The sequence below is a fragment of the Sus scrofa genome, chromosome 4 (genome assembly GCF_000003025.6).
Source record: "Sus scrofa isolate TJ Tabasco breed Duroc chromosome 4, Sscrofa11.1, whole genome shotgun sequence".
Lineage (NCBI taxonomy): Eukaryota > Metazoa > Chordata > Mammalia > Artiodactyla > Suidae > Sus > Sus scrofa.
This window is the reverse complement of record NC_010446.5, coordinates 60968665-60992884: the sequence shown is the minus strand read 5'-3', so window position 1 is coordinate 60992884 and position 24220 is coordinate 60968665. Positions and strand designations below refer to the sequence as shown.

Here is a 24220-nt window from a genome sequence, read left to right as displayed (position 1 = left end):
TTATATCATCAAATGCAGCTGTTGTTGAAGGGGCAGTGGAGTTTTGAGAAAAATCACTGGCTTTGGGCCCAGGTTCACGTGTTGTCTGTGCTGCTTACTAGTATGTGCAGTCTGACAGTCAGCAGCCATTCTAGGCATTATTTTTCTTATTGGTAAAATCAGTGCAGGAATGTAACCACCACCAGCCCCCTCCTTGGGCCCTAGGCTGCAATGAGATAAGACGTTTGATACTCTTGAACCTACTCTTACTTTTCCTCAAGCCGTTCCTTTCCATGGATTTTTTAACTCCATCACTTGGTTCTTTTATTTTTCTGGTTATTTCTTCAGCATGTCCTTGTTTCCTGCCTATCTCTTCAAACTTTGTTCCCCACAGTTTTACTTTTGGCTTTCTCCCTTCCTGCAGCATCTACTCCTTTGACTTGAAATACCGTTGGTATATTGACGGCTCTGTAGTTTATACAGTATCTAAAAATGGCAGGTGTCATTATATATGCCAATTATATAAGCCCTCTTCCAATATTATAACTATTACCGTGTCTTTTAGAGAACTGTTGACAGATACTCTGCTGGCATGGTTGATGGCTGTGCCCCTAGTCATGTGGTTGAGATTAGGGGTAGAAACTTTGCATGGTATTTTTCCAAATGGAGAACTAGATCCATTTGGATACCTGTCCCTTTGCTGAGCAACCAGAGGCTCCAAGCCTCCGTGGTGTATGTTGATGCAAAAAATAACTTACTTTCAATTTGTCACCTATATTCTTTATATGGTCATGCTTATCACTGGAAATCAGGTTTTTTTTTTTTTTTTCTTCTGTGCTTCAGTACTGCAGATAATTCCAGAAATGAGACAGGGAACAAACTAGTTTGCTGAACAGGCTGATGCTGTCTCAGTTCTGCTCTGTTTCTAATCATCTGTAGCTTGAATCCAAGCCTGAAAAAGTGATGTTTAGCTTGTGAGTTGCTCTTACAAAGCACCTCTCATAAGTCCACATTTTCTGGCATCATTTGCCGTCAGTGACATAAATCCAGAATCAATGCAAATAATGAAATGTTGGCCTCATAACTCATTTACTCAAAGCTCAGTGTTTACACATTTCATATCTTGCTAAAAGTGGCAGAAATTCACTGCAAGTAACATTTTATTGCAACTCGATTTAAGCTTGATTTTGGACAGATTAAACTTCAGAGGTCCATTAAATAGCCAAGTAAATTTGCCATCTATGCAATTAGATATAGGTGGTCTATTTTGGAACATAAAGTTCGAATTCATAAGAATTTAGGTGGTATTGAAAGCCATGAGGAGAGTGAGGGAATGAGTGTAGATGGGAAGAGATATTCAAGAAGTGAGTCCTCAGCATACTTTGCAGTGTAGATGTAGGGAAGGTGAGGAGGAAAACCAAAGGGAATTGAGAATTAGGAAGAAAACCAGGGAAGCAAGACGAAGCCAATTGAAGACGGGCAGAAAGGATTATCATCTCTGTTAAGTGTTGCTTATAAAGATCAAGTAAAATGAGGACCCTTGAACTTTGAGATATGGAGCCATACTGGAGGTCCGATGAAACAGTTTGGGTGGCATCATAATGGTCCAAGGAAGAATGGATGGGAGAAATGAGCATGTTTGTTCACCCTCTCATTCATCTAACATGAACCACCTCCTGTGGGCCAGGCGGTGTCTGCAACCTTAACTCTTAACGATTTTCTTTCTTTCTTTCTTCTTTTTTTTCTTTTTTGGGTCTTTTTTAGGCCACACCCATGGCATATGGAGGTTCCCAGGCTAGGGGTCAAATCAGAGCTGGCTTACACCACAGCCATAGCAACACCAGATTCAAGCCGCATCTGCGACCTACACCACAGTTCATGGCAATACTGGATCCTTTACCCACTGAGTGAGGCCAGGGATCGAACCTGTGACCTCATGGCCTCATGGATGCTGGTCAGATTTGTTTCCCCTGAGCCACAACGGGAACTCTCTTAACTCTTTTCTGACCGAAAGTTTTCAACTTAGTTTTAGAAGAGGTAATTCGCTAGGTAACATATCCCAAGTTTGTAATTGTGGTCAGAAGGAAAATGCATTTTCTTTTCTTTTCTTTTTTTTTTTTTTTTTTTTTTTTTGGTCTTTTTGTCTTTGTTGTTGTTGCTATTTCTTGGGCCGCTCCCGCGGCATATGGAGGTTCCCAGGCTAGGGGTCGTTCGGAGCTGTAGCCACCGGCCTATGCCAGAGCCACAGCAACGCGGGCTCCGAGCCGCGTCTGCAACCTACACCACAGCTCACGGCAACGCCGGATCGTTAACCCACTGAGCAAGGGCAGAGAGTGAACCCGCAACCTCATGGTTCCTAGTCGAATTCGTTAACCACTGCGCCACAACAGGAACTCCGGAAAATGCATTTTCTTTTCATAATTGTTTTTGCAGTTACCTTTACTGAATGCCTTCATTAAAAGCAAAATGTTCATTTATAATTATTTATAGTAATTTATACTTACCATTGAGAGTGACATTTAGTTCAAGAACATGTTTTGCTATTGTTCAGCTGTGTTCTCTCACATACTGCTTCCAGGAATTTATACAACCAGGTAATTATTTATGATGTAAAATTCAAATTTTCATATTTTTGATGATTTTTACTAATGAATTAAAGTTTATAAAACTGGCATAAATCTGTCTTATCTATTATTATGTATGATACATACTTATATTACACAAAATATTTAGTTCATTGGAAGAAAATGTGAAAATTTAAGTGGTAATGAATTATGTGGTGAAGGTATTACAATAAGTTTGTTTAACCTTTATTTTCCTAAGTATTTGTTACCTTCATAATTTTAAGAAGTTTCAGAAAGGCATTTGTAATTATAATTTGTTATTCTCATTGAGAAATCTGTAATTAAAAAAGCATTTAAAGGAGTTCCCATCGTGGCACAGTGATTAACGAATCCGACTAGGAACCATGAGGTTGCAGGTTCGATCCCTGGCCTTGCTCAGTGGCTTAAGGATCTGGCGTTGCCATGAGCTGTGGTGTAGGTCGCAGACACGGCTCGGATCCGGTGTTGCTGTGGCTCTGGTGTAGGCCGGTGGCTACAGCTCTGATTAGACCCCTAGCCTGGGAACCTCCATATGCCATGGGAGCGGCCCAAGAAAATGGCAAAAAGACAAAAAAAAAAAAAAGCATTTAAATCAGCAAATACCAATTGACCTTTTATACCAGGCACCATTTATGATGGTAGAGAATACATTAGTGTATAAAAAGTTTTGCAAGTTAATGACAATGTAACAAAGTGAGATGAAAGAGAATGATAGAGGGGGAGCAAGTCCTATTGAGTTGAGGAAGACCTCTTTGAATTAATGGCTTTTGAGCTGGGAGCTGAATTACAGGAACAAATCAGCTAAACAAAGATGCAGAGATACAGGGAGAAGGAATACCAGGCAACAGGTCTTTAAGTCAGGAATGAGGTAGGAGTTTTCAGGAACCACAAAGAAGGCCAAGGTGGCTGAATTTTACTTAGTAATGAGGAAAGTGCTAGAAAATGAAGTAGGCCTATAAGCAGAGGCCAAAATTCCTTTGGGACTGTATTGGTGAAGAGACATTTGGATTTTATTTTGAGTGAGATGGAAAGCCATTGGAAAATTCCTTACAAGGGACTGACCTGGTCTTATTCCAGTTTCTTAAAATTACTCTGTGCTATGGAGAGAGGGCTGAGCAGAGATCATAGCTGAAAGCAGAGAAATAGTTATGAAACCATTTGTATGTTCTGAGTAAGAGATGATGGCGACTGGGGCTGGGGTGACAGTGGCAAAGAGGAGAGGGGTGAGTAGTTTCAGAGTATGTTTAGATGGCATTGCTGATGGGGGTTTTTGATAGCTTTAATGTGAAGGGTAAAGGATAAGGTGGCATGTTCTCAGGTTTTTACTCAAGCAAGTTGGTGGAGAGTTGAAGCATTTGCTGAGACAAGAGGAGGAACAAAAAGAGAAGGTGAGGATGTAATCAATAGTTTCTTTTTATCCAAGTTTATTTTGCAGTGCCATGTTGTCCTCAGTTGAGGTTAGTGGTCAGAAGAGAGCTGGGACTTGAGATAAAAATGGAAATTATGTAGATGCTGTTAGGAACCATCCAATCTTAGATGACCGAACCAAACCATCCAAGGAGAAGATTTTTATGGGTGAAAGTTGAATGCCTTGACTTGAGCCCTGGTCCATCAATAGGCAGAGATTGAGCAGAAAGAAGAAACTAGCAAACAGGAAGCAGAGAACAAGTAGTCAGTGAGGTTGGAGGAAAGGCGGGATAGACTGGAGTCTCCGAAGCCAGAAGAAAGTTCAACAGCTTCTGTATTGCTAAAAAGCAGAGTAAGGTGGAAAGAAAAGCCAACAATGGTTTTGTGGACATGGAGGCTGTTGGTAACTTTGATGAGATAATCTCAGTGGTGGAATATGACCCCTGAAGTGGAAAGAAGAGAACAAGAGGTGGGTGAGTTGAGAAGTAACTGTAAGTAACTCCTCAAAATACTTAACTTTGAAGATCAGAGAAATGGATCTAGCTAGTGCTGCAGGCATATGTGGGCATGGTTTTGGCATTCTTTTTTAGAGAATATGCTTGTAAGTTGATGGAAATGCTCAAGTTGAAAAAGCACTTGTCACAAGAGGGAGAAAATACAACTGCAAAGTCAGTTCATTTATTCTAACAGGAAAGGCTGAGGCTATAGGTTTGCAAGCAAGCAATTTGGTGTATTTAATGATAAAAGGGAATTTTCATGTGGATGCTTCTGTTTTTCCCAGTGTAGTTTGGAGCAAATGAGATTGAGAGGGCAGGAATGAAGAGATGTGAGGGTAGGATATTAGGAAATGGTAATTTTGAAGCTACTACATAGAGATCTGTGAGGAATCAAATGTATGGGATGTTTTGTGGTACTTTTAAGTTCATTTGGTTTGCAGTGCTCTAAGTTACAAAGTCTAATAGATAAGGAGGAGGTATGCTATAGTATGTAGTAGTAAAGTATTTCCAAAAAGCAGGAAGATTTAAATAATATATTTTTTTTGGTTTGCCTTAGGTTATACCACTCTTCCTAGCTGCTTCATGTGGTATCACCTGCTTGGCCTCTGATGACTTGACTAGGCAGCTCCAGGAGATGTGAAAGAGGTTAAAGACATGTTAGCTGGGGGGGGGGGTTTGATTTTTAAAATATTCAGATATTACATAGTATGGATCAAGTATAGGTACAGATACAGACTAGATGATGTGTCCTGAGGTTCAGATTGCAGACTGAAGAGTAAAAGCAAATGGTGTATGGGAACTTGCAAAATTAAATTATGGGAGTGACCCAAATATGTAAGTTGGATTAGTGGGTTATAAAACTCAACAAATATATCTATGATCCAGTGAAGCTTACTTTTATTTTTAACTAAGTAACAGAATCACTAAGGTGCAATTAAGCCAACTGCTGACATATAGCTTATTGGGACAAAGACAACAGGTTTTCTTTATTAGAAGCTCATTGACCTCAAAGGCAGAATATGAAGATGGATAGTTTATTTAGTAAGTTCTCCATGCTTTATATTTTAAGTTTTTAATCAAAGATAATTGTGAAATCAGTCATTAGGAAATTAAGGATAGCAAGTTTTTTTTTTTTTTTTGTGGGAAAGCAACTAGGTATGATTTTGAGAATAGAAACAAGGGGTGCTTTAGTCTGTTGCCACTCAAGCTCTCATGTGCATATGAATTCCCTGAGAATCTTGTGAATGTACAGTTTGATTCAGAAGGTCTGGGTGGGCCCCAATATTCTACATTCCTACCAAGCTCCCAGGTGATGTGGCAGTGGTTGTCTGGGAACCACACTTTGAGAAGGAGGCTTTAGGCTCTCGGGAGAAAGTGAGGTCTAAATTGAGGCATTAAAAATTAACTCTAGAATCCAGATTCTTTCTCTTTCATATCAACTCTCATATTTACGTTCTCCTTTTCGTAAGGTAGCAACTCTATTAATGCAGGAAAATAGAAACTCCTTCTCACTCCCTTTCATGAAGTGCTTGGAAATCAAAAAGGTAAACTTGAATGGTAAGATTCTCAAAGGCTTAATATTTAAATCCATCTCCTTGGAGGAGGGGTGGAAACATAAATCTCAAAATTGTTAATGACACAGTTCTGCAGGATAGCGAAAAGTGAAGTGCGGTCAATGGCAGGATAAACTCTAAAGACCATATGAGGGAGAAGGGAGCAAGCAGAATTTCAAAGTTGGCAAGAATGGGATTTGGGAGTGAGGGCTAGTCAGCTAGATGGGAAAATGAGCTATTAGATCAGATCTAAGAATGAGCATGGGAGTCACTCTTTATAACTCTCCCCTTTGTGTTGATGTTGCAACTCAAACAATGCAAAGTAACCATCTAAATGGAACAATCCGGTAAAGGTGCTGGGAGTAAAATATAAAACCGTATCTTGGAATTCCCATCGTGGCTCAGCGGTTAACGAATGTGACTAGCATCCATGAGGACGCAGGTTCGATCCCTGGCCTCTCTCAGTAGGTTAAGGATCCTGTGTTGCCATGACCTGTGATGTAGGTCACAGGCACAACTCGGATCCTGCACTGCTGTGGCTGTGGTGTAGGCTGGCAGCTGTGGCTCCAATTTGACCCCTAGCCTGGGAACCCCCATATGCTGTGAGTACGGCCCTGAAAAGCAAAAACCAAACAAACAAAAACTGTGTCTTGGAGTTACATTGTGGCTCAGCGGAACTGGATCTCACTATCACCAATGAGGACACAGGTTTCTTACTGGCCTCACTCAGTGAGTTAAGGATCCAGCACTGCCATGAGCTCTGGTATAGGTTGCAGACATGGCTTGGATCCTGAGTTGCTGTGGCTGTGACTGTGGTGTAGGCCAGCAGCTACAGCTCCAATATGACCCTTAGGCTGGGAACCTCCATATGCCACGGGTGTGGCCCTAAAAAAGCAAAAAATAAACAAAAACAAAAAAACTGGGAGTTCCCATCTTGGCTCAGTGGTTAGTGAACCCGACTAGCATCCATGAGAACGTGGGTTCAATCCCTGGCCTCACTCAGTGGGTTAAGGATCTGGCATTGCCATGAGCTGTGCTGTAGGTCCCAGATATGGCTCGGATCCAGCGTTGCTGTCTGTGGCTGTGGTGTAGGCCAGCAGCTGTAGCTCCAATTCGACCCCTAGCCTGGGAGCCTCCATACCCCTCGAGTATGGCCCTAAAAAGACAAAAAGACCAACAAAACAAAACAAAACAAAATTGTTTGCAATTCCGTATCTGAAATATTGCATGATTAAATGATATGCTCAAAAGAGACTCCCCTGAGATCAGATATTGTCTAGAGATGGGAAACAAAAGCAATAAAAAAACAAGGGCATGGGAAAGGGGAGGCACTCAAATGAAGTTGAATAAGAACATCAGATTTCCTATCTGGAAAGAAAGGGCTCAGAGGTTTGTTGACTGAATTCAGTGAATGCAGTGAATACATCTAAACAAATAAAAAGCAGTGCTATTTCAACAGGACCATCCATAATAATCTTCCATCTATCTACCTTGAGATTTTTATTTTGTAGGGATCTTGCCAAGCCCTGTTACCTTTGCACATGTTAGAATGACTTCTGAGTATCTTGTTTTCTCTCTAGTGAATTTATTCTCTTCCTTTAAGACTCACCTAAAGACCAGCCTGCTTTTGTCTAAACCTGCCCATGGTTAGGTACACTCCTACCCCAGTTCCCAGGCTTCCACAGCATTTCATACCTGCCTCCGCCTCTGTTATTTACATCCTGGTCTTTCTCTCTAGCCTTACCTTCCTTTGTAGGAAGGAACTTTGTTTTAGTAATTTTTGCATTTCCCCAGCTGAAAGGCTGACATAGGCCCCAAGGTCAATTTATGCTATTTGGAAAGGGGAAAAATGAAATGAATGAATGAAAAACTAAGAAGGTGACTAGATTTTCAATAGTGAATCTCAAGTAGGTAGAATGAAAAAGGATATGGTTAATTCTGTTTAACAAGAGAATACTAATAGAAAATTGCAAAAGCATTCGTTTCAGCGAAGTAGTGTGTATGTTTTAGTTAATTTTCAAGTACAATAGCTTTTTGGTTAGGGTAAAATCATTCTAATATGTATGTCAAGTGGCTAAATTAGCATTGGATTTTAGTGACTTCTCAGAGTTGCATGGGGTTATGGACATAGTTTTTTGGGGAGTTTTATGGTGTTTATTTTTTACTAAAGTATAGTTGCTGGAGTTCCCGTCGTGGCGCAGTGGTTAACGAATCCGACTAGGAACCATGAGGTTGCGGGTTCGGTCCCTGCCCTTGCTCAGTGGGTTAACGATCCGGCGTTGCCGTGAACTGTGGTGTAGGTTGCCGACGCGGCTCGGATCCCGCGTTGCTGTGGCTCTGGCGTAGGCCTGTGGCTACAGCTCCGATTCAACCCCTAGCCTGGGAACCTCCATATGCCGCGGGAGCGGCCCAAGAAATAGCAACAATAATAACAACAACAACAAAAAAAAAAAAAAAAAAAAAGTATAGTTGCTTTACAATGTTGTGTCAATTTCTGCTGTACAGCAAAGTGACCCAGTCAAACATATATATATATTCTTTTTCTCATTCTGTCTTCCATCATGTTCTATCCCAGGTGACTGGATATAGGCCCTTGAGCTGGACAGTGGGACCTCATTGCTTATCTAAATGTGTGGACATCTCTCTTTCATGAAGTTGGAATGGCCAGGCTCCTCAGCAAGTAGGGATAGAGTCTTCCAGGAAATACAGTGATCAGAATACTCTGACTTTTGCTGGAGAACTGCTTTCAAAATATATATTACAGGGGTTCCCATCGTAGTGCAGTGGAAATGAATCCGACTAGGAACCATGAGGTTGTGGGTTCCATCCCTGGCCTTGCTCAGTGGGTTAAGGATCTGGCATTGCTGCGAGCTGTGGTGTAGGTTGCAGATGCTGCTCGGATCTAGCGTTGTATGGCTATGATGTGGGTCGGCAGCTACAGCTCTGATTAGACCCCTAGCCTGGGAACCTCCATATGCCGTGTGTGAGGCCCTAAAAGGACGAAAGACACACAAAAAAATGTACATTGCAGTGTGATAAGAAGTGTAGATTACTCTAATTTAAACTGTTAAAATCCAGAAGTATTTCAGTATAACGCAGTAACCAGGAAAGGCTTCTTAGAAGAGGTACATTTTGAAATGGTATTTGGAAGAAGTTATAGTCATCGTGTGGTAGGGACTGTGGTTGAGGATATTGGGTGATGAGAGCCTTAACTGATGAGATGGTGAGATCAAAATATATGTCCAGTTGGTTCAAAAGCGTGGATATGGCAGCCACGATCTGTGAGGACTAATGAAAAGACGAAGATAACCTTGTTCTGTCAAGTGCAATTCATGGCTGACTTGAACAGCACAGCCCCATCCATTTTCCTTCTCTGCACACCTATGAAGAAACATTTTATTTGGCATAATTTGATATTAGTTTGACTTTGTTAAAAGTTAAACAGTTATAACAAAGGATTTCCAAACTTGGAGTTTACTAACACTTTTAAAACTATTCCTCCGTGTGTGTGTGTGTGTGTGTGTGTGTGTTTATTAATCTAAACCTAAACCACATGGGTTCTTACTTGGAGGCTTAAATGGAAATATCATCCTGGAAATTTATGTGAACAAAGATCCTACATTACAGAGTTTATTGCCAAATAGATTCAAAGCAAGACTTGAAATTCCTTACTCTAAGCTTTGTTTTATCATAAGTAATACTGTGTTAAATTTTAATTCTAAGAAGTTCAGTTTTTCTTTTCTCTCTCTTTTTTTTTTTTTTTTTTTTCTGCTTTTTAAGTCTGCACCTGCGCATATGGAAGTTCCCAGGCTAGGGATCAAATCTGAGCTGCAGCTGCCAGCTACAGCCTCAGCCACAGCAACGCCAGATCCGAGCCCCCTCTGTGACCTACACCTCAGTTCATGGCAACACTGGCCCCTTAAACCACTGAGTGAAGCCAAGGATTAAACTCTCATCGCATGGATACTGGTTGGGTTCGTTACCACTGAGCCACAGTGGGAACTCCAGAAATTTTTTTTTTTTTCATTGAAACTTTAGGTGACAGGAATTATCTTATTTTTCAATCATTCAGAATTTTGGATTTGAATTTCTTCCTCAGTTACATGACTTATTTCTGGTGTTCCGTGAAAAGGCTTTGTGAATCACAGCAAATTAAGCAGATTCTTAGAGGAACAGGGGAATAAGAGAACGTTTATTAAGATATAGCAGGTATGAGGTAATCAGACAAATTCTGTGGGGTGTTTTTGTCGTCAGATATTCTTTCTTCTCAGGAAAACAAATGCCACAACAACAAAGGTTTAACTGGAAAAAAAAAAATAAGGAGGGCTCTACATGCAGAGTTGTTGGCGAGGCGTAGGCCAGCCATGAGGGATGGTATCACAGCCTGGTGAGGATTAGAACCTGTGAAAGAACGTAGTCCCCACCACCAGAGTACCAAAGGGAATGAGTCGGATTGAAGAAGGAGTAGTATATCCTTAAATTCACCTCTCACTCACTGACTTCCTGTCTATGACTTCCATTGGTCACATTCCACTAGAATAAGGAGCCAAGGGGGCCTGGAGAATTCAGGGTGCACAGTTGAGCTTTTTGAGACCTAGAGTATGATATCAAGTGGCTGAAAATGTCTGTATGGGAAAAATGAAGAATATTTAAAGCAGTATTCTAAAGTTTTCAAATAAAGACTTTGGAAAAACCTGTTTTTTTATATCACCTTCTTAGGCATTGTTTAGTTATTAAAGACAAATCTATAGGTATTATTCTAAGGGACATCTAAATATCTGATTGAGCATATGGTTACCGAATTAGCTTTGAGTTTCCGAGCAGCCAAGGCAAACAAAACCGTATGGTTTATGTAGCTCTCAGTGACTGTTTGGAAGCATAACAATTTATTGTTCTTGAAGCAGGAATTATTAGGGAAACTTAACACAGAATTCTCAATATATAAACAACGAGCAGCTTTATATATATAGCAGTTTCATTAAAAGTAGGTAAACATGTTTTAAGTGTTTCTTATATTAGCCTTTGTTTTAAATTGAAGTTATGGCATTAAACTTATATATTGTTTACTGTATATTTCAGTTTCTATTTGTCTATAAATTTTGTTACTAACTTTTCCAAAAAGTTTTAGTTTTTTAACTTCACTCTTTTTTTGGTTAAAAAGACATCCCAAGTATGATCAATAAAAGCAATTGCTACTTTATTTACTTTCAAAATCTGTTTCTTTCATTCTGAATTAGTTTAAATATATAAACTAATGCATGTAGAGGGATTTATTATGAGTTTATTTTTCTTTGCATGCATTTTTTTAGGCTTGACTTTTAGATCAATCATGTATCTGTCTAAATTTATGAGCGGTAAATAAACTGATACGTGGGTGTTCATTTTTATAAATTGACCCAATATCCATAGATCAAGACTTAACGAACTGGCCGATGGTACTGTACTTGCTCAGTTACTAAAGGATTTCCTTAAATACTGAGGTCTTCTTAAACATTCAGAGCATAGTCCTAAAGATTAACTATTACTCTCCTAAATGGCAACAAAAATAATGGAGGATTATAGCTTTGAAGTTATCACTTTCTGTTTGACCTAGGAACCTATGAATACCCTTTCACCTGAGTTTATATCACACATGTATGTTTAATGAGACGAATTTAGGTTCCTGTATTCCTGATCCAAGTTATTGCTCAGGCCAGGATAGCTGTGAGGCTAGAGATAATTGATGATTACATATGGCAACGTAGTATATACCTAGTTTTATATTAGGTAACATGGAAAACACAGAAAAGATATGCGGCAACAGTTTTTGATTTAAAATTCCAGTTTGAGAAGACCCAAAGCAGCAGAAAAAGATCTAGGAGAACATAGAGTAATTGGTAAATTATGTGTTTAAGAAAGTTCAGAGCAGGGTGAGATAAATGGAGTATGTTTTGTGGTTGGAATGACTTCCAAGAGGAGAGAGCATGTGAACAGAACCTTGGTAAAAGGATAACGTTTGAGTCGTGAAGGAGGGGAGGAAAGAGAAAGTCCTGTAGGGGAAAATTTCTGATGGATTCAATGGCCAAGGAAGATGAACATCTTAAGGTGTGATTATTCAGTGTATGGTTCTGGCACCAAGTGTTAGAAATATCATAGCTTTGATTTCTTTCCTGACCTACCAAGTCAGAATCTGCATTTTAACAGGATCTCCTTGTGATCTACCTGCTCTTTAATGTTCCAGAGAGTCAGCAGTAGAGGCCCATGTTGAGGAGGGGTGGGCTCTAAGTGAGGCAGGTAAGTTATGGCCAGACTTGGCAGGGAGATGAGATATGAATCATTCTACAGACACTCTGTAGAAATGTAAGGATTTTGTTGAATTCATGGCTCAGCTGCCTCACAAGGACAGTTTGCCCTACATCATGCATTCAGTCTATCTGTATAATATCCAAACAGTGGGTTATCTTATGAGTTTATCCACATATTAAATTTCCACTCCAAAAATTATTTTAATTTTAATAAAATGAAGAGCCAGTTCCCTAAATTATGAAGTTGCTTCTTTTTAAAGACTTTTAAGGCTTTCTTTTGAAGTAGATTTTAGGTAAAACACTACACATCTGCCTCACATGTCTGTAATTTCCAGGAGACCCGAATATGTGCATTGCCCTGAGGTAATGCCACTTTCTCAGTACCTGGCAAAGCCTCTATATCAAGAAACACAGGTGTTCTCTTTGAAATCTGAGCCTTGTGCATTTTCCCTGTAACTACAAAGTCTTTTCGAAGCAGCTGAAGCACAGAAATTAAACACCTGAGGTAATTTCCGAGTTGTAAGGAATGCACTACTAGTGTTTTCCGTAGTGCTTTGTGTAACAGATGGCTTTGTCACAAAAACCTCATACATTCTTTTAGCGTAGACTGACTGACTGATTGATTAATTGCATTGATGTCTGTATTTAGTTCTGATAATACCACCAACGGGGAGAAAAGAAGGTGGCTAAGATTTTACAATGAGGCAACATATTTGGAATTTGGTTATGAAGTCTTGTGAACTGTCAATTGTGTTGCTTCCATAGAAACACAAATTCTTTCCTGGAGGTCAAGTTATTGCTATTGAGAGCTCACACTGATAGCTTATTCCATCAAATTTTGGGGTTGTACTTCCTGATTTAAATGGGGAAACACAACAGTGATTTGGGAGGGATTTTGTTTTGACATATGATGGATATTTACAAACCTGTTTTTCCAGAAGGTATGGAAGGGCAAGAATTATCTTTTAAAGGTGATGTTTAGAAAGACATGTCTTTGATTTTCTTCAGCTGCTTCGACATTCATGAGCTGACTAAAAATCCTGGGGTTCCTTTTAGCTGTATAGAAAAATTACTTGTGGAAGTCTGTTTCAGAGATTTCCAGGATAAAAGCCTCATTTCAAAGATTTTACCATTGGGTTTTCAAGACTAAGCTGAAGAGATAGCTAGTTTTCACTTTTTACTGAGAATATTTTCTAGTCTTATTCAGTTATGCTGAAGTTTTACTGGGATGTTTTACTGAAGGTTTTCTGTTGTATTTATTTGTTTTGGACAATATTAAAACTTTCTCTGCTAAAAATGATTCAGAATCAGTTCTTCTCTAGACTCATAATTAGAGGATTTGAAACTTTTTTGGCTTTACAGTCTTGAAAGAAATCACAAAACAACTTTTGCTTCTTAGTTAAGAAATACCTTTAATTGTCATCAGCAATATTATATTTGTAAATTTCTACAGGCTTCTACATGCAATATGGAATGCTCTAGAAGAGAGTATAAGTACAGAATAATAGAATTCAAAAGCTAAAAGAAATCAAAGAGACTTACTCCAGCTTATGAATGTCACAGACAAGGAAACAGAAGCCAAACTTGACATAACCAAAGAGATAAATTTGAAAATACACAGTTTAAATAGGAGAGAAGAATTTTCCGGGGTGTATTACGTACTTTAATTAACGATAGTTTGAGTAATTGGAACAAGTGTAACCTTAGTTTTATCTGTTGTATAAAAAAGGGGAAGGTCATCGCTAATGACCTCACTTGCATGTGTCTAGAAGACATAGCGCCAGGGAAAGAGTATTTTCAATACTCCAATGTAGTTTCAACATTTTGAAAGCTAGATATCATTACTTCTGACCGTCAGTGACTGCTCAGAATCAAAGTGGGCTTAGAAATGCAAGGGTGGTTTTCTGTATGCAGATGTGCATTGTTCAAAAGAAATATGTTTGCGGAATGCATTTTCAGAATTTATTGCAAATACTAGTATGTCTTTAAAAAATGATTTCATTATTATTTATATTTTTCAGCAGGAAGGTAAGACCAGGGCTTCCAGCATAGATGTAGATTTTCAGTGTAACTATTTTCAATACCACTATGCTTTCATGGGGTTATTACATTGCCAAAAAGCAATGCACGTTTTAAAAGTCCGTATTAAATTGCAAATTGTATCATGGACTGATATTTAATTGTCATTTAATTAAGATACCTAATAGTATGATAGTCAAAGACCAATTATTTTTTGCACTTAGCTTGGAAATCCATTGAAGTGGTATTGATTTTGCAAAAAAAATTGTAGCCAATTAAAGCATTATTTCTAGATTATTTAGATACTCTTTTGAATAGTTAGATAATAATATTACCATTTTATTTTGGGGGGAAAAAAAGTTTGTCTTAACTACTGAAAGATGTTTTTCTCACCATTGTAGCTTTAACCCCTTAGGTGGGGTTTTCTAGAATGGTAGAATATCTCTCAATCCTTTTGCTCCCTGCTTAGAATGACATTTAACAATTATTAAATTATGTGAGAGTTTCCTATCAGTAGATTATTTCTGTGTGCATTTAAAGCTGTCAAACCTTGCTGGTCAGTTTCCTGTTAAAACTTCTTTACTTATTTATAAGTGAATGAACTTTTCGTTGGTGAATCTAACTATATAAAACGATCTACTGGGAGTTCCCATAGTAGCTCAGTGGTAACGAGCCGGACTAGTATCCGTGAGGATGCGGGTTTGATCCCTGGTCCAGCTCAGTGGGTTAAGGATCCAGCGTTGCCGTGAACTGTGGTGTAGGCCATCAGATGAAGCTCCAGTTCGACCCCTAGCCTGAGAACTTCCAGATGCCACAGATGCAGCCCTAAAAAGCGAAAAAAAAAAAGAAAATATATTTGAAAGTACTTGATCTTTTTAAAGAAATAAACTATTCTCAGTATCAAAGGAGGAAGAGTCACATTACTGTTGACTGTTTTTTGCCTAATGTATAATAATGATATGAACCTCTGGTAAGCTAGCAATACTAACTCTATTAAAAATTTTATTTCTAAATTAATTGCAGCTGTTGTTGTTTTTAGACTAGGATAACAGGTGTTCTGGTAGGAATATGATTGTATATGCTCACCTATTTCACAAAGGACAGCATTTAGCTGAGTTTTCTGTACATGTCTAAATAGCTACATAATTTTTTATTTTTTACAAGTACAGTATTTTAGTATTAAAATTACTGTATATTTCTAGGCTTACTTTTGAAAGTCCTTTGTCAAGGTTTAAGGTTTCTTATATACACATACACACAGGAAATGATAGAGCCTGTATGTTGAACTGGTTTAAAAAATATTACTGGAGACGAAGTATGTTAATAGTATTCTAAGTATTTCTTTTAGTAGTAAAACTTCATTTGAAGACTTTACTATGTTCTCAGAAGGAATAGCTTACTCATGTAGTTGGAAAATAAAGTGGTTTTTATTTCTGCACACCTCAAGTACCCATTCTATAAAGAAATGGTAATTTTAAGTGTGGCTTAGCTTTAAATTAGTCCTGGGTGAATAGTTCAAGAGAAAAAATGAAGCTGGTTAGGCCATCTTGATTTAATTTACAATCCTGAATTTAAATAGAAATGTATAGCGAGTAACCTGCATTTAAATGGGATGGGTATGAATTATTGCCAGTCTTAAAGCCTGAAATATTATGTTGTAGCATAAAAATACACATCCCATGCTGTTGTCATGTTATGATAGCATTTCTTCCAGGACAGCTATAGTTTCAGTAATTTTCTTTTCAAGAATGTTCTAGATTTGCATTATTTAACTTGACCTAAATATCAATGTTTGATTATATTTTCAAATAATTTTTGAATTGTCACTAATATTTATTAAATATTGATAACAAATTTTAGTTGCATGCCCTTTGCCTCAGTTCTTATATTAATACAATATATATCCCTATTTTAGTATTATCATAGTTCATTTGATATGCTCCCACTCTCAGTTTTAATGGATTAAAAAGAAAACAAGTCATGCTATAGGAACAGCTTATCCATAGTTATACTCAGTAATTGAATTTTAGTCCTCAAAGGGGCCTGAGTCATCTTTTATTTCAACTGATATGTTTTAGAGATAAAATAGCCGAAAGCATTTGGAAATTCAGCATGTTTGTGAATTTGGAAATGATCGTATATCTTCTTTGAAAAGGATCGATCTATTTTCAGTTTCATAGGCAAAAATGACTTCTCAGATTGTAGAATTGTGTATGAAACAAGAGTAAACTGACCTTGAATTAGGGCCTTAAGAACTTGCTTAGTTGGATGCTTCTTGCTCTGGTCTCTCACTTGTTTATAGTGACCTGGACATGCAAACTCACAGGTCTCATGAATGGGCTAAGAAAACTCAAACAATGGAAACTCCTCCTGCATCTCTCTTTGTCTCTGTGTGGTCTCTCCGTAATATTTTTCCAGCTACCTCTTCAGGGTAGCTGAACTCCTAATTTGTTGGTCTGTTAAGATGTGTGCCTTGAAAGAGAAAGAATCAGATAACCTGGCCTGGGAAGTCTCAGTGCCATTCTCTTTATCAGGAGGGGGTCCCTGTTGAGCTCAAATTAGAGGGGAGAGGAGGGACTTCAGTGCCACCCTTTGTGGGAAGAGTGTTTTAAAACCCTCCCAGTGGTGCTAAGGCTGTTTGCTTTTGCCCATCTAGGAATGTTTGTGTTTATCTTCTGGTTCCTGGCTGCTCTTTGAATATGAGGTTGCTATGTTGCTGGTTTAGAAATCTAAGAATAAGTATAGTTTCGCTGTGCTTATGACTATTATGCAAAAACCTGGTTTGCAAAATTGAAGACAAAAATTTGTCTCTTAAAGACAACTCGTATTCCAGGGAACTCTACCTGGTACCGTGCATGCTTTTGAGAGATAACCATCTCTCCAACCTTCTGGATACAAAAGGAGTGAAATATCTTGCTCGTTTTCTGGGATTTTAGCCAGATTCTTTGTTTCTTACCTTTGGGTAAATAATGACAGCAACCTAAAATATGCCTTTGCATAATTATATAATATGTAATTATAAAATTAGGTCTGATTTAAGTAATGGATTTAATTAAGAGTATGTTTATATTTGGCAAATGAAGTGCTTACCTGATAAATAACTTATGTGGAGCATACATTTCTGATGTCCATGTCACAAAACCAGTCATCTTGAACATCTGATATTAATTCAAAGTAAAATTCAAGTTTTTGTGAAAACTGGGGAGTTACCGTTGTGGCTCACTGATTAAGGAACCTGAGTAATATCCATGAAGACGTGGGTTTGATCCCTGGCTCTGCCCAGTGGGTTGAGGATCTGGTGTTGCCATGAGCTCTGATTCCAGCCCTAGCCTGGGAACCTCCATATGCTATGGGTGCGGCCCTAAAAAGCAAAAAGACAAAAAAAATAACAACAAAAACCAACTACTTCTGCTGCTGTTAGTTTTTAGCGGCCTGGCTAATAATGCTTTGTGTTTTTCCTAGATAATAAAGATGCATTTTAATAAAAATATACTTTTTCTACATTTGTATACATTTTGCTTTCTTTTGACTTTAAAACCATGGTTTTATATATTTTAGATACACGATGAGGAGGAATGGTCATTATAAAAAGATTACATGAAGCATGAAAAAAATCACCCTACCCCACATATCCCTCTTTTTGTGTGTGTGTGTGTTTTTCCAGTGTCTTGTCCTTGAGGCCCATCATCATGGTTAGGTTTCTTCCATCCTTTAAAAATCAAAGCAAGTAAAATTCTCCCTGGAGGCTGGCATCCAATCTTTTAAGGCTTCTGCCCATCTGGCTTCTTCCCCTCTAAAGTATTAACAAAGTAACTCACACTTGCTTTCTCTTTTTAGTCGCTTATTAACCCTCTGTGTTGTGGTTTTCTACCTGGCATGGATCTGAAACTGCTCTTTTTATTTATTTATTTATTTTTGTCTTTGCCAGGGCCACACCCTCAGCATATGGAAGTTCCCAGGCTAGGGGTCAAATTGGAGGTGTGGCTGCTGGCCTACACCACAGCTCATGGCAACACCGGATCCTTAACCCACTGAGCGAGGCTAGGGATCGAACCCACAACCTCATGGTTCCTAGTCGGATTCATTAACCACTGTGCCCCAAAGGGAACTCCTGAAACTGCTCTTAGTAATGAGTTAGTACCTAGCAGACTTCATCTTCCTCGACCTCTCTGTAGCATTTGACCTTGTTGTGGAATCTCTTGTCCTGTCACCTCTATAATTTAATCCTCTTTCAGTTTTCCCTTAGCCTTTCTGATTTTGTTTTCCTTAGTGTATTTTACCAGCTCAGTTTGGATAACCCCAGAATTTTCTGTTCATTTCTCTTCTCATTCTGCATCATCTTCCTGTAGAGATTCCTCTTGGGTAAATTACTTCAAAATGCATATCTTCAAAGCATATTTCTCTCCCCAGAACCCCAGGCATGTATCTCCACTCTCCACTTGACATGTCTATGGTATGCATCACAGACACTTCACACATCACCCTTAAAATATGCATGGATTACATACGCTTCTATTACAACAATCTGTTTCTCTTTCTGTATTTTCTTTCTCACAGTTTGGTAACCTCATCCGTCTTCACCTCCTCCCACTGCCTACATTCAATCATCCATCACCTTCTAGGAATTTAAATTCCTAAACATTATTAGAAATAGTGTCTGCTTTCCTTCAGTCTCATTGCTATCACCTTAGGTTGTGTCCTCATTTTCTAGTTCTAGGACTATTTTTCTATCCTCTTATCATGCCCTGAGTCCTGTAATTGTGCCAGGATTGCACCCGGTTCTACCCAACTCTTTCTCTTCACCACCACGCTTAGTATACTGCCTGATTTTCACAATAACAAACTGAATATTAAACCCAGGACATATGAAGTTATTTCAGTAATAATTCTGTAATTTTAAATATGTCTTGATAAATTATTTTAAAAGTCTGAATTCACCACTTTCATTGGATTTTATATACAAAAATGCATTTATATTGTTTAAGATTCAGATTCATTCATCATTCATGTATTCAGCAAACATTTATTAACCACCTTGTCCACTTGGCAGGCACAGGCGATAGGCTGGAGATATCAGCATGAGTTAAATAACTGCCTCCATGCAACTCAGAGTCCCATGAAAGAGACATGGAGACAAATACTAACATAGCAGTATAATTTGTTTGCTAAACAAAAAGCTTCAAGAGCCCAAACGAGGGAATAGCTTACATCTAAAAGAATGGAAAATGTGTCACGAATATGTAAAGTTGGATTGTGAAAAAGAGTAAGGATCTGTCTGATGAACAATTGGGAGAAGGATGTTTTAGGCAGAGGAAAGAATGCCAGAAAGAGCAAGGACTAGCATATTTTATTACAGGGAACAGTGGGACCAAGGATGCGGAACTTTATGTAAAGGGGAAATCTGAAGGATGAATTTAGACAGATAAATCACTTAAGCATGGTTTTGTCCACTTAGGCAATTCTAAACACTTATATAGAGTAAATGGGAGGAATGAGAGATGGATGCGAGGAGATTAATTTGGAGGCTAGTGCAAAAATCTGAGATATGGAGAGAACACAGACTAAGACTCTGACTTTGCACAGAATTAAGAAGGGGGAAACCAAAAGAATGGAGTAAGACTGTATCCTAAAGAAAGGTCCAAACTCTACCTATACATTAACTGTTTGTGTCTGTATTTTGTTTTTTGCTTCAAATTGTAGACATGGGATGTAGAACTGGAAAGATCTGCAGAATCCTGGGCTGAAACCTGTTTGTGGGAACATGGACCTGCAAGCTTGCTTCCATCAATTGGACAGAATTTGGGAGCACATTGGGGAAGGTAGCTTAAAACACTACTTTCTGTTTCTAAAAATAAGTGCTTGCAATGAAATACTTACTAATTCCTCATTATCAGTTTTCAAAGGATTAGTGCCTTAAAGGAAACTGAGATAAAAAAATAAATAAATAAACATCGTTCCAGAATGGTCAATAGTATTTTAAACTTATTTGTGCTTTGTTTAGTTTCTTCTGCTTTTTTTTTTTTTTTTTTTTTTTTTTTTTTCTTTTTAGGGCTGCACCCACAGCATAAGGAAATTCCCAGGCCAGGGGTTGAATTGGAGCTACAGCTGCCAGCCTATGCCTCAGCCACAGCAATGCCAGATCCAAGCAGCATCTGCGACCTACACCACAGCTCAGGGCAATGCTGGATCCTTAACGCACTGAGCGAGGTCGAGGATTGAACCTACATCCTCATGGTTAGTAGTTAGGTTCATTACCCCTGAGCCACAACAGGAACTCCTAAACTTATTTTTGTTTTAAATCATTGGACACAATAGTGATGTAATATGCAAAAGTATTTAATATTACACACAAAATACCTCTGTACTAAACGTTATCAGTCATTTCTGCAATATTTGGTTCTATGTTTTCTCCAACTCAATTTGCTTTTTGTGTTATTTCCTTTTAAATAGATATAGGCCCCCAACATTTCATGTACAAGCCTGGTATGATGAAGTAAAAGACTTCAGCTACCCCTATGAACATGAATGCAACCCATATTGTCCATTCAGATGTTCTGGTCCTGTATGTACTCATTATACACAGGTAGGTTTGGGATATATTATACTTCATTCCTTTAAGTTGGGTTCCTTTAAGCTGACAGTGTGTGGGGGGGTGTGTGTGTGTGCATGTGAACTTAGGGTACTGAACATTTGTTTGTCTTGCATTTTTTAGTGTGGTTATTAAAAACATACAGAACAAGTATCATGTTATTTCTCATATGTAGAATCTTAAAAAAATAATGCAAATGAATTTTATAAAACAGAAATAGACTCACAAACATAGAAAACAAACTTACGGTTACCAAAGGGAAAAGGGGGGGAAGAGTAAATTAGGAGTTTGGGTTTAATATATATATATGACTACATATAAAATAGATAACCAAACAAGGGCCTACTGTATAGCACAGGGAACTATACTCAATATCTTTCAGTAACCTATAAATGAAAAGAATCTGAAAAAAAATGTGTGTGTGTGTGTGTGTGTGTGTGTGTGTAACTGAATCACTTTGCTGTAAACTTGAACCTAACACAACATTGTAAATCAACTACATGTCAATTAAAAAATGTATGTAATGATTTATGAAGAGTAGGCTTACACACGTTCATAGAAGATAAAAATAATTATCAGAAAAAAGCCCAGACATTTCCTTAAAAATATTTTATTTCAATGATTTTACATATGAAACATTTTTAATATGGCTCCGGTAAATGCAGATGGGGACAAATTTACCATCTTCTAGGTCAGATGGCATTATTTTTTTTCCCCAAAGAATGAAAACTGGTTTTATTTACCATAGCCTTCAGGATTTACATGTGTGCATCATTGCAGCGTATATCTTTTTATATTCACTGTTCACCTTGGATATGTTCTAAACTTCAAATTCGTACAACTAATGGCATACCTGACTAGACAAACTTCACCACAGACCTCACTTTCTAGAATGCCTAGAACTGATTATTAATGAATATAGAACAAAGAAATGGTTCTGTATACCTTTCCACGGGCCAAGATTAAGGTTGGCATTGAACTCCCTCACAGCCAGCAGCACAGTGAAAATGTCACATTGTATAAAAAATTTGAACATTTGAACTTTTGCTCAGTACTTTCTGTTTTAAGATGAGAAATTCTTTTCCTTTGTTAGATAAGCTTCTGCACAGAAAAATTAATATGACATTTAGGTTTGTGAGGATATAACGGTTGAATTGCTTAGTAATAAAATGTTTTTGTTTTATATCCAGATAGAGTTATTTACCTGTAGATCTCTTTTTTAATTTAAATTTGGAGAATAGACTCGTGGCCAAGGGGGAGGGGGAGTGAGTGGGATGGATGGGGAGCTTGGGGTTAATAGATGCAGATTATTGCCTTTGGAATGGCTTAGCAATTGAGAGCCTGCTGTATAGCACTGGGAACTATGTATGTCTAGTCACTTATGATGGAGCATGATAATGTGAGAAAAAAGAATGTACACATGTATGTGTAACTGGGTCACCATGCTGTACAGTAAAAAAAAAATAATGTATTAGGGAAATAAAAGAAAAAAAATTAAATACTTGCCAAAGTCTTAGGAAAAATATCCTTTTTGCCATTTCTTTCTTTCATTTTGAATGATGTGTTGTTTCTCAGAATTCACTTTTATAGATTTCTTTTCTCAGATATGTTGTTGTCTTACTTCATCTCAGCCTATTTTTTTCTGAGCCTTTCTTTTTTCTAATGTAGGTGGTGTGGGCAACAAGTAGCAGAATAGGCTGTGCCATTAATTTGTGCCACAACATGAACATCTGGGGTCAGATATGGCCCAAAGCTGTCTACTTGGTGTGCAATTATTCCCCAAAGTGAGTAGACAAAACACTGCTTTCATATGTAAATGTTTTAACAACATAAAAAATAACTTTATATTCCTGATTTTTTCCTATTTTCAGTGTGTATTATTGAATAAAGTGCCTTGTTTTAACTCAGTGTATGTACTATGGTAACAGTATATGGTTGCCTGAATCATAAAATCAATGCTTAAAAGTATCGTGAAAACTGAAATTATAATCTTTGTAAAGACAGGGATCACATTGTTAGGCCTTCTGTTCTATTTATTGCAGTATTATAGTATTATAACATTTATAATTTGGATTTATTAGAGATGAGACTCTATAGACTGAGAAATGTATTTTCACCTGTATAAACACCCTTCAAATAATTACACTGAAAATATTATACACCTGAACTCAGGGTCAAGTCTAAGTCTAAAGTCTTTTTTATTAGAACAAATGAATAAAGAGAATATCCCATAGCAGAGTTTTAGTGATTTGCAAAAGTTTCGTTTTGTGATTTTAAACAATGTACATAATACATTATTTAGAGTATTTTCCAAAGAATGGGGTACCTACCATGGCTCAGTGGAAACGAATCTGACTAGTATCCATGAGGATGCAGGCTCGATCCCTGGCCTCTCTCACTGGGTTAAGGATCTGGTGTTGCCATGAGCTGTGGTGTAGGTCGCAGATGCAGCTCGAAACTGGCTTTGCTATGGCTGTGGTATAGGCTAGCAGCTGCAGCTCCGATTTAACCCCTAGCCTAGGAGCATCCATAAGCTGTGGGTGCAGCCCTAAAAAGACAAAAAAAAAAAAAAAAAAAAAAAAAGAATAGCGTAGCAGTCTGTTTAAATAATGAGATATCACCTCACACCTGTTAAACTGGTTATCGTCAAAAAGAACATAACAAATGTTGGTGAGGATTTGGAAAAAGGGAACCCTTGTACACCATTGTTGGGAATGTAGACTGATGAAGCCACTGTGGGAAACAGAATGGAGGGTTCTCAAAAAACTAAAAACAGGGAGTTCCCACTGTGGCACAGGGGGTTAAGAATCAGACTGCAGCAACTTGCAGAGGTGTGGGTTTGATCCCAGGTCTGGTGCAGTGGGTTGAAGATCCAGCATTGCCACAGCTGCAGCTCAGATTCGATCCCTGGCCTGGGAACTTCCATATGTCATGGGTACAGCCATAAAGAGGGAAAAAAAAAAGCAAAAAACTAAAAATAGACTGCTTCTTAAGAGTGGATTTTTTTTTAAGGGGAAACTGGTGGGGCCATGCCCCCTACAAGCATGGCCGCCCCTGTTCTGCTTGCCCACCTAGTTTTGGAGGAGGCTGTAGAGAAAATCTGTGCTATAAAGGTAAGTGCTATTGTGTTATAATATTCAATTTGATTTATGTTTCAGTCCTACTTCTGAATTAATTTGTGTCTCAAAAGCCAAAAGCACATTTAATTATTGCATGAACAAAGTTTCCAGAACTCTATTTCAAATATTTTGAAGAAGCCATTTAAAATATTTAAAAATATATTTATAAG

At 38.0% G+C, this 24220-nt stretch overlaps 1 protein-coding gene across 2 annotated transcripts in view; it reads left to right on the top strand.

Annotated features, from left to right (window-relative positions):
- CRISPLD1 (cysteine rich secretory protein LCCL domain containing 1) overlaps window positions 1-24220 on the top strand; it is a 50039-nt gene that overhangs the window by 5480 nt on the left and 20339 nt on the right. The window contains exons 3-6 of one of the 2 annotated variants that reach the window (XM_001926603.6): window positions 20043-20161; window positions 20793-20925; window positions 22600-22715; window positions 23944-24044. In XM_001926603.6, the coding sequence (XP_001926638.1) occupies window positions 20043-20161; window positions 20793-20925; window positions 22600-22715; window positions 23944-24044 (469 nt within the window). Of the gene's footprint in view, window positions 1-20042; window positions 20162-20792; window positions 20926-22599; window positions 22716-23943; window positions 24045-24220 lie in introns of those variants that run through there. The other variant, XM_013996668.1, reaches the window with a different exon arrangement.